This window comes from Python bivittatus, unplaced genomic scaffold (genome assembly GCF_059951505.1).
Source record: "Python bivittatus isolate LINGU-HERP-01145 unplaced genomic scaffold, Pbiv_v1 ctg000350_np1212, whole genome shotgun sequence".
Lineage (NCBI taxonomy): Eukaryota > Metazoa > Chordata > Lepidosauria > Squamata > Pythonidae > Python > Python bivittatus.
Genome location: NW_028277074.1, coordinates 4689825 through 4714623, shown reverse-complemented (window position 1 = coordinate 4714623; position 24799 = coordinate 4689825). Strand labels below are relative to the sequence as shown.

General features: G+C 35.1%; 1 protein-coding gene across 1 annotated transcript in view; it reads right to left on the bottom strand.

The window, feature by feature from the left end:
* EPHA6 (EPH receptor A6) overlaps positions 1-24319 on the bottom strand; it is a 426028-nt gene extending 401709 nt beyond the window's left edge. Inside the window, exons 1-2 of the mRNA XM_088144521.1 lie at positions 24214-24319; positions 2077-2141 (exon numbers count right to left, since the gene is read on the bottom strand). Of these exons, the coding sequence (XP_088000647.1) occupies positions 2077-2141; positions 24214-24319 (171 nt within the window). The remainder of the gene's footprint in view (positions 1-2076; positions 2142-24213) is intronic.
* Between the last annotated feature and the right edge of the window lie 480 nt (positions 24320-24799).

Below are 24799 nucleotides of genomic sequence, written 5' to 3'. Positions count from 1 at the left end.
TTCTAATTCCCATTGTCCTATGAAGTTTAACAGGAATTCAGTGGATGAATATAATCCAAATGTACTATATTTTGTCCACCCAAATTTTTCCACATATTTTCAAGGCAAATAAAATTCTGAATTAAACAAGAAGAAACATAGATCGCCTGCAAGAAAAAAAAAAAAATGCTATCTATGAATAGATTGGAAATTATCATCTGACATATAAAATGATTGTAAAACCCTGAAAAATGTAATCCGTAAACTAAAAAAAAAAGAGGCTACAATTAAGAAATATTATGTTGCATTAAGTCCTTGAAGGTAGATATTTAAAATATATATTACAGTACTGAGGAAGGATAATTTATCTTTCTTACTAGAAAAAAGTTGTCAAAGAATAAAACTTATTTTTTTTAACAGGTAACGTTTCTAGTTTCTTTAGTGCAATCTACAAGAATGTTTCCTTCACAAACTCTGCATAATTGAATGGAATTTAGATAAAAGCAGTTAGTGTAGGATGACAAGTAGCAGATTTTGCCTAAGTTGTTATATATCTATATCATCTCAAAAACCAGAAATACTCAGCACTGAGAATGCAGCACATAAAAATAAATTATACACTGACAACAGGCTCTCTTAATTTAAAGTGTTCTTGAATAAGAAGCCAATCTATAGAATGGATTAAATGCTTAAATATATGGGATCTTAATTAATAGTTGAAATAGACAAGTTCATCCAATGTGCTCTTGAACTGGCCAAGTGGAAAGCATAAAATGATCTTATTTATTTATTTGATTTATGTAGCTGTCCATAACTATCCCCATCTTTCTATTATTATCAAAGACCAGAGGTCAACTGACTGCAACTAGAAATATGGGCAAACCTAAATTCAGGACAAGCAGATTTCCACTTATTTTCAAAACCTGTCACCTTTCATCCACTGAGTCTGCTTCAAACATATTTCTTAGGATCATATTTTACCCAAATTAGCAATGTGACAGTTACTATTGTCTTTGTCTGGCATTACTGGAATGGCAAAATGAGGAGTCTAATATCATGTGAGATGAGCTAGTGACTGACTTCATACTATAGGTTTCCATTATGCAAAGGAAACAATTCTGGAGTTGACAGAAGCTGTGTTATAAACTTTAAATTTATGGCATTACTAATTCAAAATCTCTCTCTCTCTCTCCCTCTTTTCCCCCCACCTCCCCCAGTAATGTCAGAAGTTAGCAAAAGCTGCTTTGAATAAAACCAGGAATCTCATAATGAAGAGAACATTCCATTGCTTAGGAAAATATGTGGATATTGCTGTACTAGTAATATAATCTTTATATTTTTCTCCTTCACAGACTGACAACATTCTACAACATTACTGTATAATTTCATTGACCATGGCATCCTATTGTTTTCTCCCATTTCTACTCCTTATATATTTCAGACATAAATTCAGTGCCTTATAAGAAATACAACAAGCATCCACAATCACTCTAGTAGTTTCCATGAGAGCTTTACAATACACTTCCAACAATTCTTATATTCATTTTTCTAAATTTGCATAATATGATGGCCAGATTCCAACAGCTGAGTACTGTAAAGGCAACCAGGGCTTTCAATGCTGTGGAATAGCTTATATTTGCTGGTTCATAACTTCCACAGAAAGTTATGGGAATATGGGACCCTATTCTCCAAGTGGGTCATAGAACTAGGATTAATGCTCCCAAAACAACATTATGGAAAATATTTATATTCTGAACATCAGCTACACCGTCCAGATCAAATATGACCTGGACATTTAATTTCATTAATACTATTTTTAAACATAAACTATTTCCACAAATTCTCAAAAGACGCTCTAAAAAGATATTTGTACTTAAAAGAAGACTTACTGTACAAGTCCATAACTATTCATAAATAAAACATGAAAGGTGGTTAATAAATTATGACATTTTGTATGTGATGCTTCTACTGAACCAGTTCTACTTTTAGAAATATTTACTAAAATATAGTTTTCCATTGAATTAAATATACAGATAACTTCAATGTACATCAGATATATTCCACAATAGCCATCAAAACCCATGCAGGTTGACTTACCCCATTCAGAGGATATGTTTTCCATCCTAGCTCTCCAATTGCAGTGGTTGTATCAAGCAATACAACTAGAAATAAATAAATAAATAAATAAATAAATAAATAAGGTTAATTTAGGATATGCTTTAAGTAGTTGAAAGACCCCCTTGTAATCTATCCAAGCAAGGAAAAATAACCCACTTACAGACAGTTTGAATAAATATTAGATCATCATGCCCTATTAAAAATGATGATATTGCAACCTTTTTCTGCAATAACAAGGATATCCTGACAATGTTTTGTAGAATTAAAACAAAGCATAAAAATAGAATATTTCTATGAAAGACATATAATCAAAAAGATGAAAGCATAACGATGAACCATTCTTGTCTTAGATTCTCAGAGTTGGGTGGGGACACTTAGGACATAGTGTCCAACCCACTGCTCAAAGTAGTAAACAACTTCTTTGATAGTGGAATCTGTCTTCTTGTAACTTAAATCCATTATTATCTGTTGTACACTCAGGAAAGGAAAAAGAATAAGCTCTTTGTACATTACAGTACATTGTTTTTCAGACATTTGAATAGTGCTGTTAAAGCCGCCCTCAGTCATCTTTTATAGTCTTATAGTGAGCTACTTTGTTAGACCACTTGTTTATTGCCATTAATAACTCCCCCCAAAATGCTTTAATTCTACTACTCTCCCAATATACAAGAAAGGGAATGGGCAAAATCCAGCTAACTATTGTCTGATTAGCCTGTTGTCAATAATTAACTAAGTCTTGGCTTGATTTTTATACCATACACTTTTAGATTGGACGTACTCAGAAAATAGCTTAGCTCCTGAACAAGCAGGTTTTAGATCAGGATTGTGGGTGGTTGTCATGTATGATGGCTTGTACATGGCATAAACATGAAGGAAGCATGGAAATACAAAGGAACAGGCAGACCAAAGCCATCTGATGGCCCTGGAGAGAAAGGAGACAGATAACAGAAACCAGACTGTGGTCTTTCCTTTGGTGTGAAGGGAGACACTACCTGGGCACAATAAATGCCATTGTTTATGGTACATGGTATGAGTATCTGTAATTAGGGTGGCTTAGAGTCCCATTAGTAGTGAAAAACATAAGAGGTGCTGGGATAGTCTAGTAAGGTCATCCCATAGTGTTATCAGATGTTACATTCTGCCAGTTAAGGTCACAGTATGATTTACATTGCTTTCTTTATCATTACTATGTACTGTCCTGGGTGTATATATATAATACCGCTTAGTTCGAGGCTGTTCTGCATTCTTTTGGCTGAGAGCCTAATGATCACTGTAGTTGTGCATGCCAATGCACTTTGTTGCTCTATCTCCATACCCAGCTCTACTGCAACATCTTAAGCAGCATGTACACTGGTTCTCACTGTAACTACGTAGAGTAATCCTTGTCTCGAAATAATGTTTTGATACTTAGGTGCTTGAATAGGAAAGCTATTCTACTGTGAGTGATTACATTTCTACTGGCATTTAATTCCATATATATTTTGTATGCATTGTATTTTATAGATATTTTATTCACTGATATCCATGCATTCTTCTGCACTGATTACAACTAAGTTGAAACTTTATTAAGTAAGCTCAACTTTATAAAATTACTACCTTTTTTCTATGTTGCATTAGGCAATTAAATTCAGGAAATATGGACTTCCTAAAATATAATTTTTCTATTTCAACTTTCAGTAAACAGCTTTTTAATATTTATATATTGTCAAATATCCAAACTTCTGTAAGGTATTTTAAAATGCTTCTTTCATGCAAACATCTTTCATAATATGTAGATAGAAACTTTATAGAATAATGGATATAATAGATGCCTACTTAATATTTTTAACTATATATTTTACCACTATGTGATTTGTTCTGCTTGAAACAGTGCATTTAGAATATATCTTTTTGTATCCCAAAAAATCTTATCCATAACAATAACAACAAAGTATTTTAAAATTTAAAACTACTACTAAATGATTAGGAATATAGGGTTTTTTTCCAGGTTAGAAATATACATTTTATACTTTGTACATAAAACCTGCAGTTTTGTATGTACTTATGTAGAATGTAGTCCTAGGAAATTATTTTTAGTCCTGCATAGGATTAGGTTAATAAAGTTGTGTTCAGTTTATATTGTGCATATGTGTGTGTGTGTGTGTGTGTGCGTGTGTGTAAATATAAATCCACATGCTATTTTGAGAATGATCAGCATTGGTAATTTGTATGTAATGTATTCTTCAGTTTGAAGAGTTTGCAAGACATTCTTGCCTGTGGTTAATAGATAGAACTATGATCCTGTTATTAACCCAATGACCTGGATTTGCATAACATACTGAACATTAAACTATCCACAGGAGAAAGATTTGAACAAAATAACTAAACCAAAATTTGATTGTCTAGTTTATGGTTCAATAAGTCTGCAAATTTGTGAACAATTAAAAATAAATTCTTATCCTTTTATTTAATAAGAAATGCTGGTTTCTGATGCATCTATAAATTTAGATACTATTCAAGAACCATGTGATATATGTATTAGCAGAGAGGAACATTGCAGAAGGCTTGGGTTTATCTGAATAAAGATGTGGAAACAGGAGGAATATATTAATTTAAACGCTCCTATAAATGCTGGAGGAAAGAAATAGGAGCATGCTGCAATATTCACAGGAAAACGGTGACATGAAGTGATGTCTGAAAGTCCTCTGTGCTTTTTTACACTTGCAGAAATTTGATGTTTAATGAGATGCATGTTTAGTTCATATTTCTTTCAAGTGGAGATACTTAATCATACCACAAAAATAACACATATCATAACACTAATCTTGTTCTTTTATATGAAATAATACTATGTAATAAATTACTCTTCATAGGTTCACTTCTGTGGAACTCCAGACATTAAATACCCACATGTTGTTGATACAGCCCTCTAGTGCATATGCATGCCATATTTATGAATAAGTAGCATTAAAGCATAGCATACATTTTCTAGGCTGCAAATGCTGAAATTAATGTTGTACTTATTTATAATAATATTATCAAGAAAATATGGTTTTTTCCTACTATTTCTAAATAAAAAGCACATATTAACTATCCTGTTAAATAATGGGACCATACTAGGTACACAGTATCTCGGTTGCTCTGAATTTTCTCAGTAATAATTACAACCACATTCACTATTCAACTTTAGGTTAAATGGGGAAGAGCTCCATTTTCACTGCCCTTCTAAACACCAGCAGGTAGACTATTCATATATCCTTGACTAAGCTACTATGTTCTATAGGATGGAGCATAAAATAGATCCCTAACCAGCAGGCAAAACACTTCAGTCTTTCTGCAATTTAGCCTCAGGTTGTTACTTCCCATCCAGTTTTAAAGCCTTCAAGCACCAGGTCAAGATTTCCACTGTGTCCCCATTCAGCCCAAGGTGATGACGTATAATGAAGCATTATCAGTGTGTTGATAATACCTCAACCCATATGTTCCTCTCCCTCTGCTTTTTAATATCTGTGTAAAGTCCCTGGGAGATGTTAAAAAGCAGAGGGAGAGGAACAGTCACTCTGGCATCTCACAAATAAGCAACACCTGAATGACTTCTTGCCCGCTATCACCAACTGATACTGACCTCTTAGGAAGGAGCAGAAACACTCCTAACCACAAGAGAGTGCTTCACACTTCCAATCATCAGAAGCAGCTCATAAAATATCATGGTTGATGGCATCGAAGAGGTTCAGAAGGACCTCTTGAAAAAAGTGTACTCAATAAAAGTAGCCAGTAGAACAACCAAGAGGATTCCCATCCCATGCCCAGGTCTGAATCCTGATAATCTAGATAATGAATTTCCTCTAGAGAACACCTCTTCACCTCTTGCACTAGCATGAGAAGGCAAGAAAGGGCAATTTTTTTGTTGGGTGAAAATTAAACATGACAGTTGGAATTCTGCAGAGAAGTTGGTAGCTTAATTGGTTGTGGATAAGGTTCTATATTGTTCCTTAGTTAAACTCTAAATTCAGGTCTGCAGAAGGTGATCTTCCAGGGAAGAGGAATGGAATGTGGGTTAAGTCAATGAAAATGAAACAATAAACAAAACTATGCAGAGCTAGCTGTGCAAATTTTCTCTTTTCCCATAGGGACGTTTGTGTTTAAAGGCTTTTTAAGAGGAATAAGTACAATTGGCAGGACTTTTCTCCTTCTCTAGATGCTGGTAACAGTTGTAGTTATTATGTCTATGCCTCTTACATCAAGGCACAGAACTTTTGCCATAGGCAACACTGATAAAAATGGCCCAGAACCAGGCCTGCCACATTTCTTTTCAAGGTCCCATACATATGGGTCCCAGGAAGAGGCACTCAGGGCCCTCCAATGCAGTCTCCTGCCCCCCCCCCCCATGGGATGCCCTTCAGATATGTGGACTTCAATTTTCAACACTGTTTATCGTGATTTTGTAACCCTGCCACAGGTGATCTTTATGTAAATTATTACTGATTGGGCTTCTTTATAGAAAACCAATGATAAAATGACATTAAAGTTTGGGAGACACCTGGTTCAAAAGTTTCAGACAATATTTTGCAGCCTAGCTTCTACTTCACAATTTGTTACAAGGATTTTTTTTTCTTTTTTAAGTAGGGGATAATTATGCACAACTCTGTGAATGAAAACTACATTCATTATCCTGAAGTGTTTTAAAATGATTTCCCATGGAAACAATACACCTGTGTATTTTTTTTCAAAAGAAGGAGAAGGAGAAGGAGAAGGAGAAGGAGAAGGAGAAGGAGAAGGAGAAGGAGAAGGAGAAGGAGAAGGAGAAGGAGAAGGAGAAGGAGAAGAAATAAAAGAAATAAATGCATATAACTCTGACAGCTGAAACATGATAGGGAAAATACTGAATTGTTATATCATAATTGGACTTGGTGACATAGATAGAACACCATAAATAAATCTCACCAAAATGAGAATTCAGAGAAGAGTTTAACCAATAGCTCATTATAAACAAATGAGATGAACAAATCCCAGCAACCCATAAAATAGCCTGTGGCTTTGGAAGAATTAAAAAAAAAATCTCAGAGACCCCAGCTTTTCCTGAATCTCCCAAACAAACCCTTCAGTCTAAATCTGTAATCCCAAGTAACTAGAGAATCTCTTTTCTATGAATTCTGAAAGAAAGAGAAGATGCTTTTACTGTTTCCTGCTTGAGCCTCTTTTCTCCCCTGCTGATCTGCAGAGAGTCCAAAGAGCACGAAATGAGACAGCTGTGATACAAAGGCAAGTGTCTGGGGGAGTCAGACCCTGGAAGCCCTGACCTACTTTTCCAATTCATTCAGCAGCTTTGCCCTGTCACACTTTGTCTTTTTATCCTTGATCCTGAGGATGGGCAAAATGCTAGTTCTGGAAATCCCTAAATCCTTCTCCTTGAACAGAAGAACTTTCTGGCAATTGTACTTTGATAAATGTTGTTAGAATACAAATCCATCAGCCTTTCAGAGAAGTACATTTCTCACTTCTGGAGAAAAAGTTATGCCCTTATGTGAAGTTCCTGCCTCTGGAGGTGATGCAGCCTCCTTTGCTGAAAGTGTTTAAACAATGACTATATGACTATATGATAAGGATGCAGTAGAAGTGGATGTCTGCACTGGGAAGGGGTTGGACTCGATTGTCTTCAGTATCCCTTCCAACCCCTTACATTCTATGATTCCTTATGCTATTATGGGCATGATCTATGAAATGAATTATATATAATTGTCAGAGCCTCCTAACTTTATTTTCTTTGTAAAGCACAAAATGGGTGTGTGGGCAAAAGAAACTGATCTTTCTTTGTCTGCCTTTTCTACCTCTGTAGTTGTTCCCTGAAGTTACTGAAAGGAAAACAGCAAAGGAGAAAAAGTGACTAGGATCAAATTCAGTGGAAGAAGCATCAGGAAAGTGTAGATAATTCAACACCCTTAAGCCTGCTTTGTCCTGCACCCCTGTTTGGAACTGGGGCATGCCCATTATTTAAATGTGATAAATATTTATGCTTTCTTGTGTCTGTTCTCATTCAGCTCATTGATGTGTTTATTGTTGTTTTTAACTTGCTGTTACTTTTACAGTTATTAAAATGGAATGAATAAATAATAACAAAAGGCACTTGCTTTCAAAATTTATTTTAAGGGACTATATAATTTCACTGGTGGATGATGATTTTCTTGCAAACGTTTGGTGTTATGAAGTGGGCAAGGAGAGTGTATACATATTCATTGCACAATCATGTCCCCCTTCTAGTTTCCATGCTTCAGTTAAACCCTGAAGGAAAAGTTAATGAAGGTTGTGCTTTTGTTTTTGTTTTTTTTCCAGATCTGGAAGTGTGAGAAGCTTCATATGTGAAATGGGAAGTAATGCCAGCAAACTCCTCTACATCTAAGCACTAAAGCTTAAAAACACAACCAATAGAATTCAAAGATAATTCTCAAATATTCTGAAAATCAAAAGAACAGAAGCCTGTTTCAGAAGTAAAAAATATGGTTGAGAAAATGCAAGTCAGATATCTGCAAAGCATTGCTGTAAAGATTTGAAATGGTTTTTACATGGCACTTTAACACTGTGGTTAATGTCTTAGGGGGAATGAGAAACTGAAGGATGAAAAAATCAGGCTGCTAGAAGAAAGATGCAGCCCAGTACAAATATAATAATCTCAAATCAGTTCATTGTAGTTCAGAGAGGAAATATATTCTTGTTCTCTTCTATAAATACAAACAATACAATTAAAGGGAAAACTGTATAGTGGCAGAGATGGTATGGCGTATCTGGTGGTATCCTGCTGATGTGTGTCCCAAACTGAGGCACAATTAAATCTCCTCTTTCTCTTCCCCACCTGCATCCCCCAAAATCTTTCTTCTTTCAACTTTAAAAAAATGGTCTACAAAAGAGCAATATGTCTTAGAAAAGGAAAAAAAATGTGCTAATGATATATATTTCAAGGATATGTAGAGCCTGTTTTTTCAAAAAAAGGTCACTCAGTTCAGTTAGAGCTAAGTCTTATTGAAGGTCCATTCTATGCTGTGTATATGGTCCAAAGAAAGTCCCATTGAGTTCAGTGAGATTTAAGCCTAGGGTTTAAATAGGTTGTGTATATATATATATATATATATATATATATATATATATATATATATATACTGTATATATATATTATATAAGTAGGGTTTAAATAGGGTTTATATAGGTTTTCAGCCTTAATGAATCCTTATTTAATGAAGATTTTAAAATGTACCTGATTGCTGGAAAATATTACAAAGTGTACACAGCGTAGTTATAGCTACACTTATTGATATAATGATAATAACACAGAAATAAAATGTATTTATTATTTGTTTAATTATTACTGCAATTTATATGGCTGCCCATCTGAAATACATGATTCTGGGAAGCTTACAACAATTAAAAAACTATATAAAAGAACAAAGAGCAGTTTTAAAAAAAACCATATAAAACCATGTAAAAAACTTGATTTACTTCTGAGCCTTATGTCTTTTTAACTGCTTGCACAGCTAGGCAGTTTGATGTTTCCTCTTTTATAATAATTTCTTAACTGATCCAGTCTGACACTTTTGCACTCACTGTTCATTTATTATTTACAATGTTAAGCACCAAGCCTTAGCAACGTGTGCATTTTACAGGTGCACAGCCAGGCTGTCAAACTGAAGTACATGCTAGGGAACAGCAAGCCTTGAAAATCTCATTCTCTCTGGCGTACAGTCTGTTATCTTGTTATTGTTCCAAAATAACAATCAGTCTCCTGTTTCTAATGTACGCTAAAAATGTGTGAGCTTTTAAAATACATTCCACAGTGCCAGCTATCAGTTGCCTACTTATATCTGCTTGTTTCATTTGACTTCCGCTGACCATCTTGATATTTCTAAAAGTGAGATGAAGACGAAGGAACTTTCTCCCACATGCTAGATAATAACAGCTGTTTTGTACATGGAGAAGAAAATGTTTCCGCCCCGGAACATTTTGCCTAGAAATCAAATGATCAGATTAATATTTCAGAAGCATGTCAAGTGTGTTTCAAATACTTGTATGTTTTACAACTGGATTTGGTAATAATTGAGGGCTCAGCCTCAATAATTCAGCTCTAGCTTTTGAGAGCGTCAGAGGAGGCCACATGTCCCTGGAAAAGAAATGCCTGTTGAGGGAGTGGCCTCTACTCTATTCCTACTCTTACATCCCCAATAGCCTGAGCCAATCTGTTTCTTTCCAATGATTTCAGATATTTCATTATCCAACATCAGTGCTGATGATGTTACCTAGTTGGGTAATGAAATGTCTGCAACCAAACAACCAAACTCAGAGAGCACTAAGAATTCCACAGTTCAATCCTAAACTACAGATATTCTCTTCTATTAGATTTCAGATATCCACAAGGTCTGTTGCCTAACAGCAATAATCCCACACCACATCATTGCTGAATCTCCCTGCCTCATCCTCCTGCTTCTTCTGTATACAAGTTTCATGAGCACAGGTGTATTTGAAGCTATGAGACAATATGCGTAATAAAGAGCGAGATTTGGGAGTAGGGTTTGCATATATATTTGTTAAATATTTTACACCTGGAAATCAGTCAAAGGAACTGATATGAAGTCATGGGGTTCACTATATATCTGGTCAACGTTAAAATATTTAAAGTAATAATATGAATTTAAGTGCATTTTTCTTTGAAGAAGCTGCATAAAAGCTGGTGTGCACCTATCTATGCTTTATAACAACTTTGCAAGAACCTCACATTTCAGATGCTACCTAAAGTGAGATTATGATAAAGCGAAATTTAAATCAGGTTTTCCTGAATGACAGTATCCATACTACAGTATTCCAGCTTCCTGCAGTCACCATCCTGAATATCTAGATGTCTTCCCACTTCTGTCCTGACTTCTGTTAACAGTACAGTTAACAGGCTAAAGCATCCATGCTGTTAATATTATGAATCACCATAAGCTAATGGTGCTGCAGAGGTGTCTTTACTGCAAAAGCAAAGATATAAATTCATATGCCAATCTCTCTCCATATCAGAACATTAACTGAATAGCCACTACTACAGAAAAACCAATTGAATTAATTCTTGAGAAGTCCAGCATTTAAACTGTTTGCTTGAATCCATTGAACTGTTGCATGTTTTAACAATGCTATTAGCCTTATCTTTTGCTGAATTTTCCTATGGATAGCACAGACCATGATGCTCTGGTTTGGTCAGCAAACATTCAAAAAGGAAAACATATGTTTCAAAAGTGCTTTATGTGAGTGTTATTTAATTAGCCAACATTGGTTGATTTTGGAAAACCAAGAAAGCTGAGACCTGGTTAATACTTCAGTAGGAGATTCAGGACTATAGGCTAGTTTGGGTCATCATCATCATTATCATCATCGTCATCATCATCATCATCAACATCATCATCATCATCATCATCATCATCATCATCATCTAAAGAACAACAGCAATAAAGGAATATGTACTGATGCTATGGAGGTCTCCATGAAGTTATTAGAAGTCAAACTAAAAATAGACTTTACTTTTAATAGCCTGATACATCTTGGATGTACATTCATTTTAAACAGCTCAAAGTCCCTAAGTTAGTTTGCCAAGGATGCACAAGTTATGAACTGTCATTGGGAGTTTGAGCTTTGAAAAAGGATTTTTTGGATATACATTGGGCTAATGTACCGTATTCGGGATAAGATATTTTGATTTCCCCCCCCCCCCTTTTTTCTGCTAACTAGTGCCTACCCTTCCCTTTCATTTGTGTTTCCTTCTGTGATTAGATCATATCAGTTGTATTATTGTGTTTGGGGGAACTGTAGATCATAACAATGTGAAATTCCTTCAAGCTATCTCATAATGCTGCAGAGATCAGAAGCCTCACTGCAAAATTTTATATAGTGTCCTTGTTCTCAGAAAGTAGTGGCTTGGAGCAGAAAGCAATACATTACATAACTGAAAACAATTAAATCTTTACTGAAAAAGTATCAAGACAGCATAGAATGAATGAACTCAGCTATAGTCTGCAGTGTGAGCATTCATCTAAATTTTATTAATCATGATAACCATCAACTCTAGTAAAGTTGCAAACCAATGAACATATTTTTAAAAGATCAAGATGTAGAATTCAGTGGGACTTTTTTTTAATAAAAGACATTACTATTATTACAAAACTATAAATGGTCAGTGAACCCAGTTTTCTTTTTCAGTTAGCAAGACATAACCTGTATCAGTCTTACTAACTTTTAAAATAATATTAGCTATTTGTTATGTGGGTGCAAATCAGTTAATATTTATGCATAATTGTTCCTTGTGTGCGTTAGAAGTTACAAATATTCTTTTCTTACCAAATGATCAAAATCCTGCTAACTTGTAAGAAATTGATTTGTGAGAAATATGTCCTAAGAAATAAATCCTTAGGAGGCATACAGTCTCAGAATATGAATATGTCTCAGGGAAGGATGATTAGGCAGGTAGAGTGCAGCAGAAGTATTGCATCACTATTCCTGAAAATAAAGTAATGTCACTTTGAGTGACTTAGTTGAAAGTCATTCTCCAAAGGGCCACTTCAGTGTTAAGTGCTCCTTATGTAACCCAGTGAAACAAAGGAAATGCCACTGAGAATCTCTACTATGCTTCTGAAGAGCTGCAAAGACAGACATATATACATATATACATACATATATGTATACTTATACACATACATATTGCATGCTTACATTCACAACACAGATTTGTGTGTCTGTGTGTGCGCGCGCGTGTGCCTTTGAGACAGTTTCTATTGGTGGCAACTGCCTGGACAAGCTCTTACAGTTTTCTCGACAAGGTTTTTCAGAAGTGGTTTGCCATGGCCTCCTTCCTAGGGCTGAGAGAGAGGGAGTACGCCAAGGTCACCCAGCTGCCTTCATGCCTAAGGCAGGACTAGAACTCACAATGTCCCGGTTTCTAGCCCGATGCCTTAACCACTACACTACACTACAATCTGACTCCAGTACAGATTGGAGAGCTTCAAATTCCTACATCTGCAGCATTTCCTTATCAGTGAAGTGTCTTTCATAGTGATTAACTAGAGAGAGAAATAAAGGCGCTCATACTGATTAACCAATTATTTAATGAAGAAAAAAAAATGAAGCAAATTCAGCAGTAGTTCCAAAATGTTTGCTTTATGTAAACCACTACATTATTACTGAAAATATTTTTAAGAACACAGTGTAAGTGAAGGGTCAGCACCAACACTCCAATATTCCTGAAGATATCCACAGTAATTCAAAAATAATTTTTAAAAATGGACAGAATCTTATCAGATTTAGATTTTTATTATTATTTTGGTCTCTGAACAATGGAACACCTGCAGGACATTGAAAGATCCATGACCAAAAAGCACTCCTTAGGAACCATTGTCTTAAACATAGGACACATGCAAACTTTGTAAAAGAAGAGGGAAACTCAGAGCTGAAAGGGATTTAGGCTGATTATTAGATGAAGAGAGTGTGAAGGAATATCAGATTACAGATGTAAATTCATAATATTCAAATGATTCCTCCTACTGAACTGGGAAGGCATAGATGCTTCCACTCTTTCTCAAAACTAGTAAGGCTGAGGCAAAAGAAAGATAATTTGATAACTGGTTTGGGTAAGAAAAGAATTTTAATTTCCAATACTTCTATTCCTGTGATATCTCACACACCAAATGTGGTATCCATGCACTTCTCTAATTAGCCAAGGGTTATATGCAAATATCCTGCCTCTTACCAAATGATCATTTCTTCAAGATGTTTTCCTGCCTTCTCACACTTCTCTTAAATTGCAAGGAAAGACATCATTAAGGACGCAGGGAAATATGAGCAGCTAGAGAGGAAAGATGTGTAACAGAAAGCAATACCGTCCGTAATACCCTCAGCCACTTCCAACAATAAACTAAGTGCTTGTTCTGTTAGTAGAAATGGGGAATGACTCTGAATATTACTGCTGCAGTCAAGCAAGAAGTATCATGACAGAAGTATTAGGAACACGATTTTCAATTATACCCTCAAACGTAGCCAAGAAGGTATACATCTGAACTACCACGCTTTAAATTAATCACCATAGCAGTTTGGATCTGCTTAGTTTTATCATCATATCCACATTAACCTTTACAAATTGTGTTCTATATCTGAACCAAGGATAAAAGTATCTGTACAGATAAGGAAATGGGGGAAGGAGGAGCGGTGTCAATAAATGTTAACATCCTGTGTATAGAGTACTAAATGTCAACATGTAATCAAACCTAATCTATTATTGATTCTGTCATCTTCATTGGAAAATATACAACTGTTTCTCTACTTTCAGTAAGCAGATATGGCACTTTAAACTTTCCTACTGACATTTTTATTGAAATAGACAAAAGGGTGTTTTTACAAATTGCAGCCATCTATTAAAACAAGAATGGCAGAAAGTTTCAGGATGGAGGAAGAGCTGCTGTTACTCTTGACATTTCACTTACTTTTAAGTAAAACATCTTGATTCTTTATTTGTTTCATTTCTAACCTGTCTTCCTAATTGTGGACTAATATAATATGGGTTTCACATATCTAACAATTACCACCTTTTATTCTTTTGAAATTACCATTTTCGGGATAATCCCTGTGTCCTGGGTCCTCAGTTTGTGTACATTTCGTCTACAGTGAAAGTTCCTAATGCTTGACAGCTGATCCAGAATTATGAGGTCAAGGTATAAATAATTTAAAGTTATAATTCTATTCTAAGGTAAGGTGAAATGAAGCATGCCCTGATAGGGTTTGTAATGGCTTATTTCCTTGTATCAAGATCCTAAAACATGACGTATATAAATGGAATATGGGTCTGAGCTCACACTAACACTGTAGGATATCAAGTGTTTATTTTCTTCTGCGCAGCTTTTTAAGATTGGATATTTTGTCACATTCAAGTGCTAACATGCTAACATTATGATATATTAATACATAGTTAGCATAACAAGCTGTTTTATATGGGGCCACATTATTTAAACTTTAAGAAGTTTATTTATAATCTAACTAGAGATGTCTGGAAATGATCTGAGAGCTTCTTATGCAAATAGTATGGTCTATGATCCCGACCCATGCTTACCTGAACTAATCAACAATACAGAGGATTTTTTAAATCCCGTGGTCCAATTAGTGTTTAAAATATTCAGGTGTTTTTAAAATATGACTTGCAGTTTGTGTCAGTGAATCACAACTCTTAAACTCTTTTCATTTCATTCACCTAATTTTATTCTCTGTTTCTATATCTTGGTTTCAGTTCCTTGAATCAGACTACAATTTTAAGGCTTTAACTTCGAAACACAAACCTTATTACCAGCTATCACAAGTGTGAGTGGAACTATTCAAGGAAATTATAGCAGGAAGCCAGTCTCCAATGTACAGAGCATTTTAATAATCCTGAAGTACAGCTAATGAGACTGCTGGGGGCTTCCTAATACATGTAAAAATTCTTCTCATCTTTGAAGTATTATTACGCTCTGCAGTCATTTAACTGATAATTTTCACTAGTAGTAGTTGAAATAAAGATTCTCAGTTTGAACCTAACAGAAGTTGGAAAGGATCTAGAATTGGAAGGGACAATTTAAACCACTAAATCCAAATGCCTTCTTAGTGCAGAAATCCAAATTAAACCATCCTTTGCTTGAATGCCTCCAATAAAGGGGAGTTTACCTTTTCCATAAATTTCCACTGCACTGCTCTTACTAAGTATTTGCCTTCCTGTAACTTTAGACCATTATTTCACATCCTGCAGGGTTGGATAATAAAGAACTGGCTATGGTCTGTATTTTGATTCAACCACTGTATGATGTCATTTTCATCAGTTCTCTCTTTTCAAGACTAAATATGCTCAGTTTTCCCAATTTCTATACTATTAATAATAAGGTTTCATTTCCATTGTCCTAATCACCTTTCTTATTCTTCCTTTGGAAGATATAATTCTATTCTCAACAGTATTTGAGTTTATGGGTTGTTTGACTGCCCATAGTCCACATTTATCCATTGCTAATTTTAAAAAGTTACATAATCAGGACCATTCAGAATTTCTTTATACAATCAGAAAAATTACCACAGCTACCATAATGTGCAAATGAAACATTATATTGGTCACTCCTTTCAGCAATTCCCAATTACCTATGCTAATTCACACACACACACACACACACTCCGTGCTCCATACATACATAGTGGCATAAATACAGAAAAGAATGAGTAGGCCAGGCTATAGTACCCCGATTTCTACTCCCACAATGTGTGGACTTCAGTTTCCATGCTGGCTGGGAAATTCTAAGATTTGTAGACTAAATTTCTGAAGGGCTAGAGAAGGCTGAATACTTGACAATCTCAATGAATAATCACCAGGGATCTGTGAATCACTCATGATACAACTTGACATTGTGTTTCACCTTGTGGGAGGGTGGTGTTTTCCCTCAGCACAGTAATAGGCAATGTGGAAAATGCTATGGTCTGTTTTATAAAAAACAGAGGTGAGGCAGATGTGTCTCTATTAACCTCTTTGTTTCCATAACAGTAGTTTCTCTCCTGGTGAAAAGAACTGGGTACCATTTCAAAGAGGTGGTGAACTCTCAATTAAGTGAAGCGCAACTTCAGAAATATACAAGCCCTAACAGCCACCTTAACTTTCTTAACTGTGCAGTGATTTCAACAGAGCCTGTGGCAGAATAAATCTCCACATGGAGAATATTATATTATATTACATTATCATAGAGACCACCATAGATCTTCACAAATAGCTATTATAAGATTGTGCTGCAAGGAATTCAAGATGCAGCCAACTCTTAAAAGGATTAAAAAAACCCTGTCCATAAACAAATACATTAGCAAGCTTTTTATAAGGCTGTGCCAAATAAATTAAAACATTTGGCAATATTGAAAGAGGAAAAAAAGTGGAGTATATAACCTTTTTCTTACTTTGGAAAATGATTTTAAGACAAAGGATATAGTGAATAACATGTGGTCATATCTTGAACTTTAACCAGGTCTTCCTCCCACGTTATAGATATAGTGGAGTATAATACCAATCACCCCAGCTGTATCATACAGTCCAACATATATGGAGGCTTCCAAGTTTGGCAATGTAATTCTAACCATTATGCTAGGTGGGAGGTGAATGGCTATTTATTCTCATAAAAAAAGTAACATATAACAAATTTACAACAAAGTTTTAAAGCAAAGCAAAAATGATGTTTGCTAGTAGACTAATATCCAAAAATAAGAACTCCCAATGATAAATAAGGACAGCTGGAATCTCTCCCTTTTTCTCTCTAGTATCATGTATCATGTATCATCTATATAGCTAATGTGGGAAGCTTCAGCTGACCTCCAGTAGCAATGAAGCAGCACTAAACAGAGGATAGTCAAAACTTCAGTCTTTGTCAGGGGCCTCAGCCTGAGCATGTAACTTAGTGCACACAGCATTGTTAATATCTATTTTTCCTGACTTTTCTTTTTTCTTTTGATGTAGTTACAGAAACCTTAAAATGGCTTAAGGCAGAGGATAACATATGCAAATATTTTCATCACCTGTTCTGGTCATGATCAACTACATTTCTATATCATTTTTATAGTAAAAAAGAAAAGAAAGAAAACAAAATTCCCTCTCTTGTTCTGGACAACAAAAAATGCTATTTTATTCTTGTTTAATATAATGGAAAATTCTATTGGAAGGAAATTCTTCACATTTATCAGGTTAATCAGGATAATCTTGCCTGATAAGCCATCTTTCTTTTTAAAAAATATTTAAATTGGTGGACATTACCACATTTTATGATGGAAATTCTATATTTTAACTATATGCTATATGACTTTCCTTGTCTTTCCATACCTCTGCTAACCTGATTATCTTGGATTCTACTAGGAAGGAAGGAAGGAAGGAAGGAAGGAAGGAAGGAAGGAAGGAAGGAAGGAAGGAAGGAAGGAAGGAAGGAAGGAAGGAAGGAAGGTTTATTTTATCTATACTATGTGAAATTTAGGCATTTCTCATGTGTCATATTATTTCTCTTTTTTCACCCTTAATTAGAAAGCCCAAATTAGATAGTTAAGATCTAATTAATACAGCTACATTAACTGGCTGGATTTTCCATTTCTTTAGGACAAATCAAAAACAAGGTTATTATGAACTGGATAGCAAAAAAACCAAAATGATTGTTTGTGCTTTAATAAACCTCTGGTTTGGAATATCACTGAATTGATATGAACTTTTGGGGGAAAAAGCTACAATAGGCAAAACCACATAGTGAGAAGGCCTTGAAATTAAATTGATTTCAATGCAGTCAATGGACCCAGTCCTGTGAGCAATTATTTGGGCTATTCACAAATGTTTTGACTGCAGACCAGTCCTTACTTCAGTCACAATTTATTTTTGAAATTACTTCTCAATTAAAATGAAGAGGTCACTTTGTCAGTATTATTGTTTCTAGATGGCTTTCCACAGTTGGAACACAGTAATATCCATTGATTTATAACAGAGATGAAACAATTAAAAAGCCTGAGAAAATTTAAAGAATTAAAACCTTTGTTCTATTAAAATAACAGAGAAGAAAGAAATATCCTTACAATGAATTTAAAAGTAAACAAACCCATTTGTACTATAGTGCATTAGAGTCTTATTCACAATTTCAGTAACTTGTGATCCTATTAAGAATGAAAAAGTATGCATATAGCATTTTTTATATAAGAAGCTGACATAAACAGATTATATTATTTGTCTGTTTAATTTAGTATTGTCAGATATTGATATTAGGAATTTATATATGTAATCATTTGCTTTTTAATAATGTTTTAATCATCATGAGCTATTTCGCATATTTTTACATGGCTAATAGTACATTCTTCAAACAGCATTAATATGGGATTAAAACTTTATCTGTCTCTTGTTTATTAATATGCAGCCAAGAACAAAATAATTAAAAATTCACTGATTTAGAAATATTTTCTTCTGCGGATTACATACAATATATTTTATCAGACATCATTCCAGGGCAATTTATAATTTATTACAGTTAGGAAATACTCTGATACAAAAGAAGGAAAGTTGAAGAAAAAGATGTTGGATGTCCTGTCTGAGCAAAACCAAGTTCAAATTTTCATTATAGCTAAAAGAGAAAGATGAATATAGAAGTGATGCAGACCTTTTCTGAAATAAATTGATTTGTAAAATGCCTCAAGGAACCTATTTAGCAAATCAACATATTTGTGAAATATGCAGACCATAGAGGATATATATTATACACATACACAATAAATACACAAACATACATGCATAATTATTAGGTATCAAATCAGATATAGTTTTGCAGCCAGTAGTTCTACCATCTCAGTGCTCCTATTTATACATTATTCAGCCTCATGTATATCTTCTAATATTTTTCAATATTTGGAAAAATCCATTTTCTACTGAAGTTAAGTTTTAAGTGGATACTGTGTTTTTTAATTAATCCACTGCATTGTTATAATCAGTACTAACATTGATAGATGTTTAAAATTACACAGTTGACTGCATGAACTTTCCACTGAAGTATTTCACAAAATGCTGAAAAATTTTGGGGATGAAAAAGGAAGATGAAAATCAATTGTTAAAATGTTTTATTATCTTTTGCAACATTGAACTGTTATATACTTATTTAATGGAATACCATCGATATACAGTATATGCAGCTGAGCTTCTCCTATTCCTCAAAGCAACAACTTAGAACTTTAAAGAGCTGTTAATTTAATTTTATTATTTATTAATCATGCTCCTAAATTTATTAAATTGGTCATACAGGGTCAATATTGAAATCCTACGGCCCCAAGAACAGAATCCTAGAGGCCCTGTTTATCCTCAGGCATGGACAGAGAGGTCAAATACAGAGGGAAACATAACATCTGTTCTATCAGTTCCCTCAAAAACATGCTTAGTCTTTTCTTAATCTCAGATATTCAACCTAACAGAGTTAAAATGGGGGAAAGTCAAGATAGGATGGGGAAAGCTTTATGTCCAAAACCCCTTAGATATCTACAATGCCCTCAGACCAATGAAAAAAATTAGACTATCCTTGATCTGATTTAGTTTATTTCTTTTCACTTATTTTAATGAAAAAGGAACTAATTTTATTTAATAAGAAAAACAAAAGAAAACTACACAACTAGTATACCAGTCAGTTCTATCCTGCTGGCCAGGTTTCTTTAGAATTTCAGTCTGAGTCAATCCGATACTAAATTTCTTCCATACATGGACACATATTTCCTTGATGAAGTAAGCCCCTTTCAAGTATTATGCTGTCCAGAGCACTCATTACCAATGTTACCCTTGTTGAGATATAATTAGGTTCAGTGCATTCACTGAAATCTGCCTGAGAAAACTCTTTAGCATACAGTGTTGGTTTTTACTTAAGCCAGTCTTAGTGATGTCAACAGAGAGCTTATCCTCAATATCTGTGTAGACTAGAGCTCAGGTTATGATAGCAATCTGCATTACTAACTGAAAGTAAGAAATTGAAACAATTTGGGATGGGGTTATCCATATAATACACGACAAAAAGGAATACTTTTTAGCAATAAACATAATATTGCTGATCAAATATAAGCAGATTAATCAAAAAGTTAATTGTTGGCTAACAATGATTGCTTACCTGCAATCCAGCAATTTTAGAGTTCCAGCAATCTTTCATAGTTGAGGACAGAAATGCCTGTTGTGATATATTGTATGGTTGATACATGAATTACCAAGCCTTTACTCTAAAGGATTTGAACAACGGTTTCTATTTCTCTGCAACTTCATCCTCCAGCCCTATTAATGGTATCAGGTTAAGCCCTACTCTCACCAACGTTACTCAATGAACTTTTCTGCATCATTTGCATTTTCAGTATTAATGTTAGATAGATGAAAGTCTGTATTATGCTCCTGACTCATATGGTAGCCAACATGGCTGAATGGTGAATGCCTTCAGGGAAGCCAATACCATTAAATGTTTATCTGGGTAGCTGTGAGTTACCTGAACCTCTCTTGTCATGAGCACTCTAGATTTGTAATGCCTGAATGGGTCTTCTGAATGCAAGAAATCTAGCAGATAGAACAATATCATGTAAAATGGGCAATGCTTGTATGTAGAGGAATCACACAATCAGTTTGTCTCATGTTTTACTGTATATAGCTGTTAATGAAACAAGATTGAGTGAAGATAAAGGGAAATGGTAATGTATTCCTCTAGTAGCATAGGATGAAGCCTAGTAATAAAGTATGTCAAATGCTTTGGAATTGTAGGAGAAAGCTCTATAGAGTTGATAGTTTATGATTAGCCATATAAGCTCCTTAATAGCATAGCATGAATTTGTTAAAATCAATGTAATCAAGATATCAAGATGATCTTATGTAATAGTATGGCATATTGCTTGCAATTGGAGGGTGCCATTTTATTTTAATTGCAATTTTTAATGAATCTGTAGAATAAGAAAATGTTAGTACTACTTTTGAAGACATCATAGATAACTGCAGTTCTTAGCATTCAATAAAATTTGCCTACTAGTAATTTTACAGTTATATTTCTGTATCATTTCCTGAATATGCTATTTGGTGTGTTTATTAGCAATGAGACAAAGAAAGAAGTAAGAACAAGACAACTACTTATGAAGTTCTATCTAACATCTGGAATAAAATCTTATGTTTGTACTTATGTAAATGCAGACAAAATAAATTCTGATGAAATAGTTTTTATGCTGAGTGTGTTGGTAAGCATAAATATGAAGGAACCAAACCTGAAGTTGCAAAGGCACCTCACTTGGGACTAATTCTTTTCTATGCATCATACAATAATAGACTGCCCTATCTCTTGCATCTAGTATAATGATGAATGGCACACAAAATTTAGCTTAACTAAAAGATGTCATCTTCAAAAACCAAAGTTGTAAGGCCACTTCAACATAAGTATTTATTAGACCTGATATCTATCTATCTATCTATCTATCTATCTATCTATCTATCTATCTATCTATCTATTTCCATTTTTATTATGATATCATGTTCAATTGGACATGAAATATAAGTTACACCATATCATTATCTCTTCTTCCTACACACAAACCCCATTGAACGCATGTACACACACCCATAGTTGTAGTACAGGTGTTGCCTGAAAAGCTAATGATGAGATGTCATGGATTCAGAGCAAGGACTCTGCAGGTCAGGCAGTGGCTAGTGAATTATTGTGCTTCTCTGTAATTAAGCTAAATGTAACAGCATGAGAATCATACATGAATAGTAAAATACAGATAAATTGAATCAATTTTTTTTTAATGCAAGGAGACAATGGTGGCATCAGTCACTCCACTTTGTAAACTAGATTCTCAGTATGAACACTGAATTTTATAATTGTCCTTAGTTTATAAGGACAATTCAATCCTAGTAAAATGAACACCTGAAGCCCAAAATGTACTAAATTCTTCCATAATGTGAAAGTCTGATCTTTAGTCCAGAATCAATTTGGCCATCAAATTACAAACTTCTATAAATCTTTCAATTAAAAAAAAGAGACCTTTTTAAGCCTTCAGCTTTAATTGCAGAAGTAGAGACTGATATTTTCTTTTATATTAGCCACATGTCTGTTTATAGCACACTCATTCATAGCCAAGTAAAAAGGTTTTACCAATACACTGCTGCATATTATTTTGAAGATTAGACACATATATGGATGTACACATAATTAATTTCCTGCAGGAGTAGAATTTTGTACTGGAACAAATCAATAAGAGTTCATTTGTTGACATTCTGTGGTTTTTCCTGTCAGCATAAGTGTCTACAGATCATTAAGTAGTAACAAGATTAGTTACCATGATATTCCCAAAAGAAGAAAATCAGGGTCAAGAATGAGTCCAAGGACAGCACTTATTAGAATAATTATGCAGGTAAAGCAAAATATAAGCTTTTGATTTGCTCAGATCTCCTAAAATCTGTTCTGTTGTACTCAGCCAGCAGAGATGATCCTTTAAGCCTTCATCTGAACAATTTTGGAGACCCAGAGGTGTTTTAGATAGACTATTGGATCATAAAACATTATCTCGATGCCTTAATTTCCCTTTGCAGGGGTAATATGAAGACAAAGAATAAGGAAAATCTTGCACATGTAATAGTGTTACTTGAATAATACTCTTTATATATTTATATTGTAGTTTTCAAATGATCACATTTATGACACATAGCTTTGCTACAGAAAGCTAAGGCCAAAATTCACAGAGTGTCATGTGCATGTATATTCAGGCTCAGGGGCTCTTAGTGCTTTGGAGGAACTGTAAGAAGCTTCAGACTCCAGGTGGGCCTCAAAAGCCACATAAATGTTTCTATGTAGCCAGCAATATCCATTTCTTGATAATACTACACAGTGACCTCAAACACAAAAGTGAAAACAAGCTTATAGAGACAAGCCAAGAAAAATACCTTTCCTTGACTTCATGATGAAGGAAAAATAAAAACCGAGCATAGGAACTGTCTTTCAGACTTCCATTCAGATTCCCCCAGTTGAAACACATTTCTCCCTTATTTGACATTTAAAAACTCCATTCACCCATCTACAAATATCATATAGAAAAAGAAAAATATGTTTTGATCCAGAAGTGTGAGCTCAAAGTCCATATTCATGCTCTGTTTACTGGTGCTCACATGAGCAAACCAAGAATAGTGATATTTAGATAGGCTAAAATGGGCAGGGAAGTGCTTCCAAAGCTTCACTGAGTTCTAATCAGTGGCATAGCATCCACTCACTCCTCAACCTCAGCCTAATTGGTCTGGTCTGGGCCTGAGGAAGCTTTGAATTAATGCAGAAACTTGACTTCCTTTCTACCATGCAGGAGAATGCTTTCCCCTCCATCTGTCACTTAAGTGGGGCAAATCAATTGACACTGCCAGATGAGACAGAGCGACCATTCCATCAGCCCATGAAAGGAACAAGTGACCCTTTCATACCTATGGGAATTGTCCTCCCCAGCAACTACCATGCAGACTTAGACAACTTGCTTTTCTTTTTTTTTTGCACATTCAGTAATGTTCTCTATCAGCCCAGCCATTACCCCTCCCACTCCCAACAGCCCCCTCTCCCTTTCTTTATTTTTCTCTTTTACCTTGGTTGTTGGAAACATGACTGCAGGCTCCGGGGCATACCAGCATCAAAATAGGAAAGATCAGGTTAAATTTCCAAAGGAAGCCCCTCATTTCACTGCTGTCCATGGCTGGGACCTCAGACCCTTCTCCTGGTCCCACACCGGGACTGAGGGTGTCAGGTTCTTTGCCTTCTCCAGGCTAATAAGCAGTGTTGAACCCCTGAGGGAAAGGAAGAACCAGGTTCACAGATGTTGCCAAAGCTGAAGAGATCGCACGGGGATGGAGTGGGGTGGAGAGAATTTGCCCTGAGAAGAGCTCCCTTCCCCTCTCCAGTAGTGACTGAGGGCAAAGGACACCGTCGAGCCTGTAAGACTTGAAAGGCAAACAGCTTAGCTGGAAAAGTTTCCTTGATTCGGACGCAGTGTGTGTGTGTGTGCGTGTGCGTGTGCGTGTGTGTATGGAAGAAGGGTACACAGGCTGGTGGCGCCCACCTGGCTGCCTTCTTCCGTTTTGCTTCCTTTTCAGCTTCTCATCAGCAGCAGCAATCCTTTCACTGACGACCCCCCCAACGACTGCAGCCACCGCCTGGGGAGCAACCTCTCCACC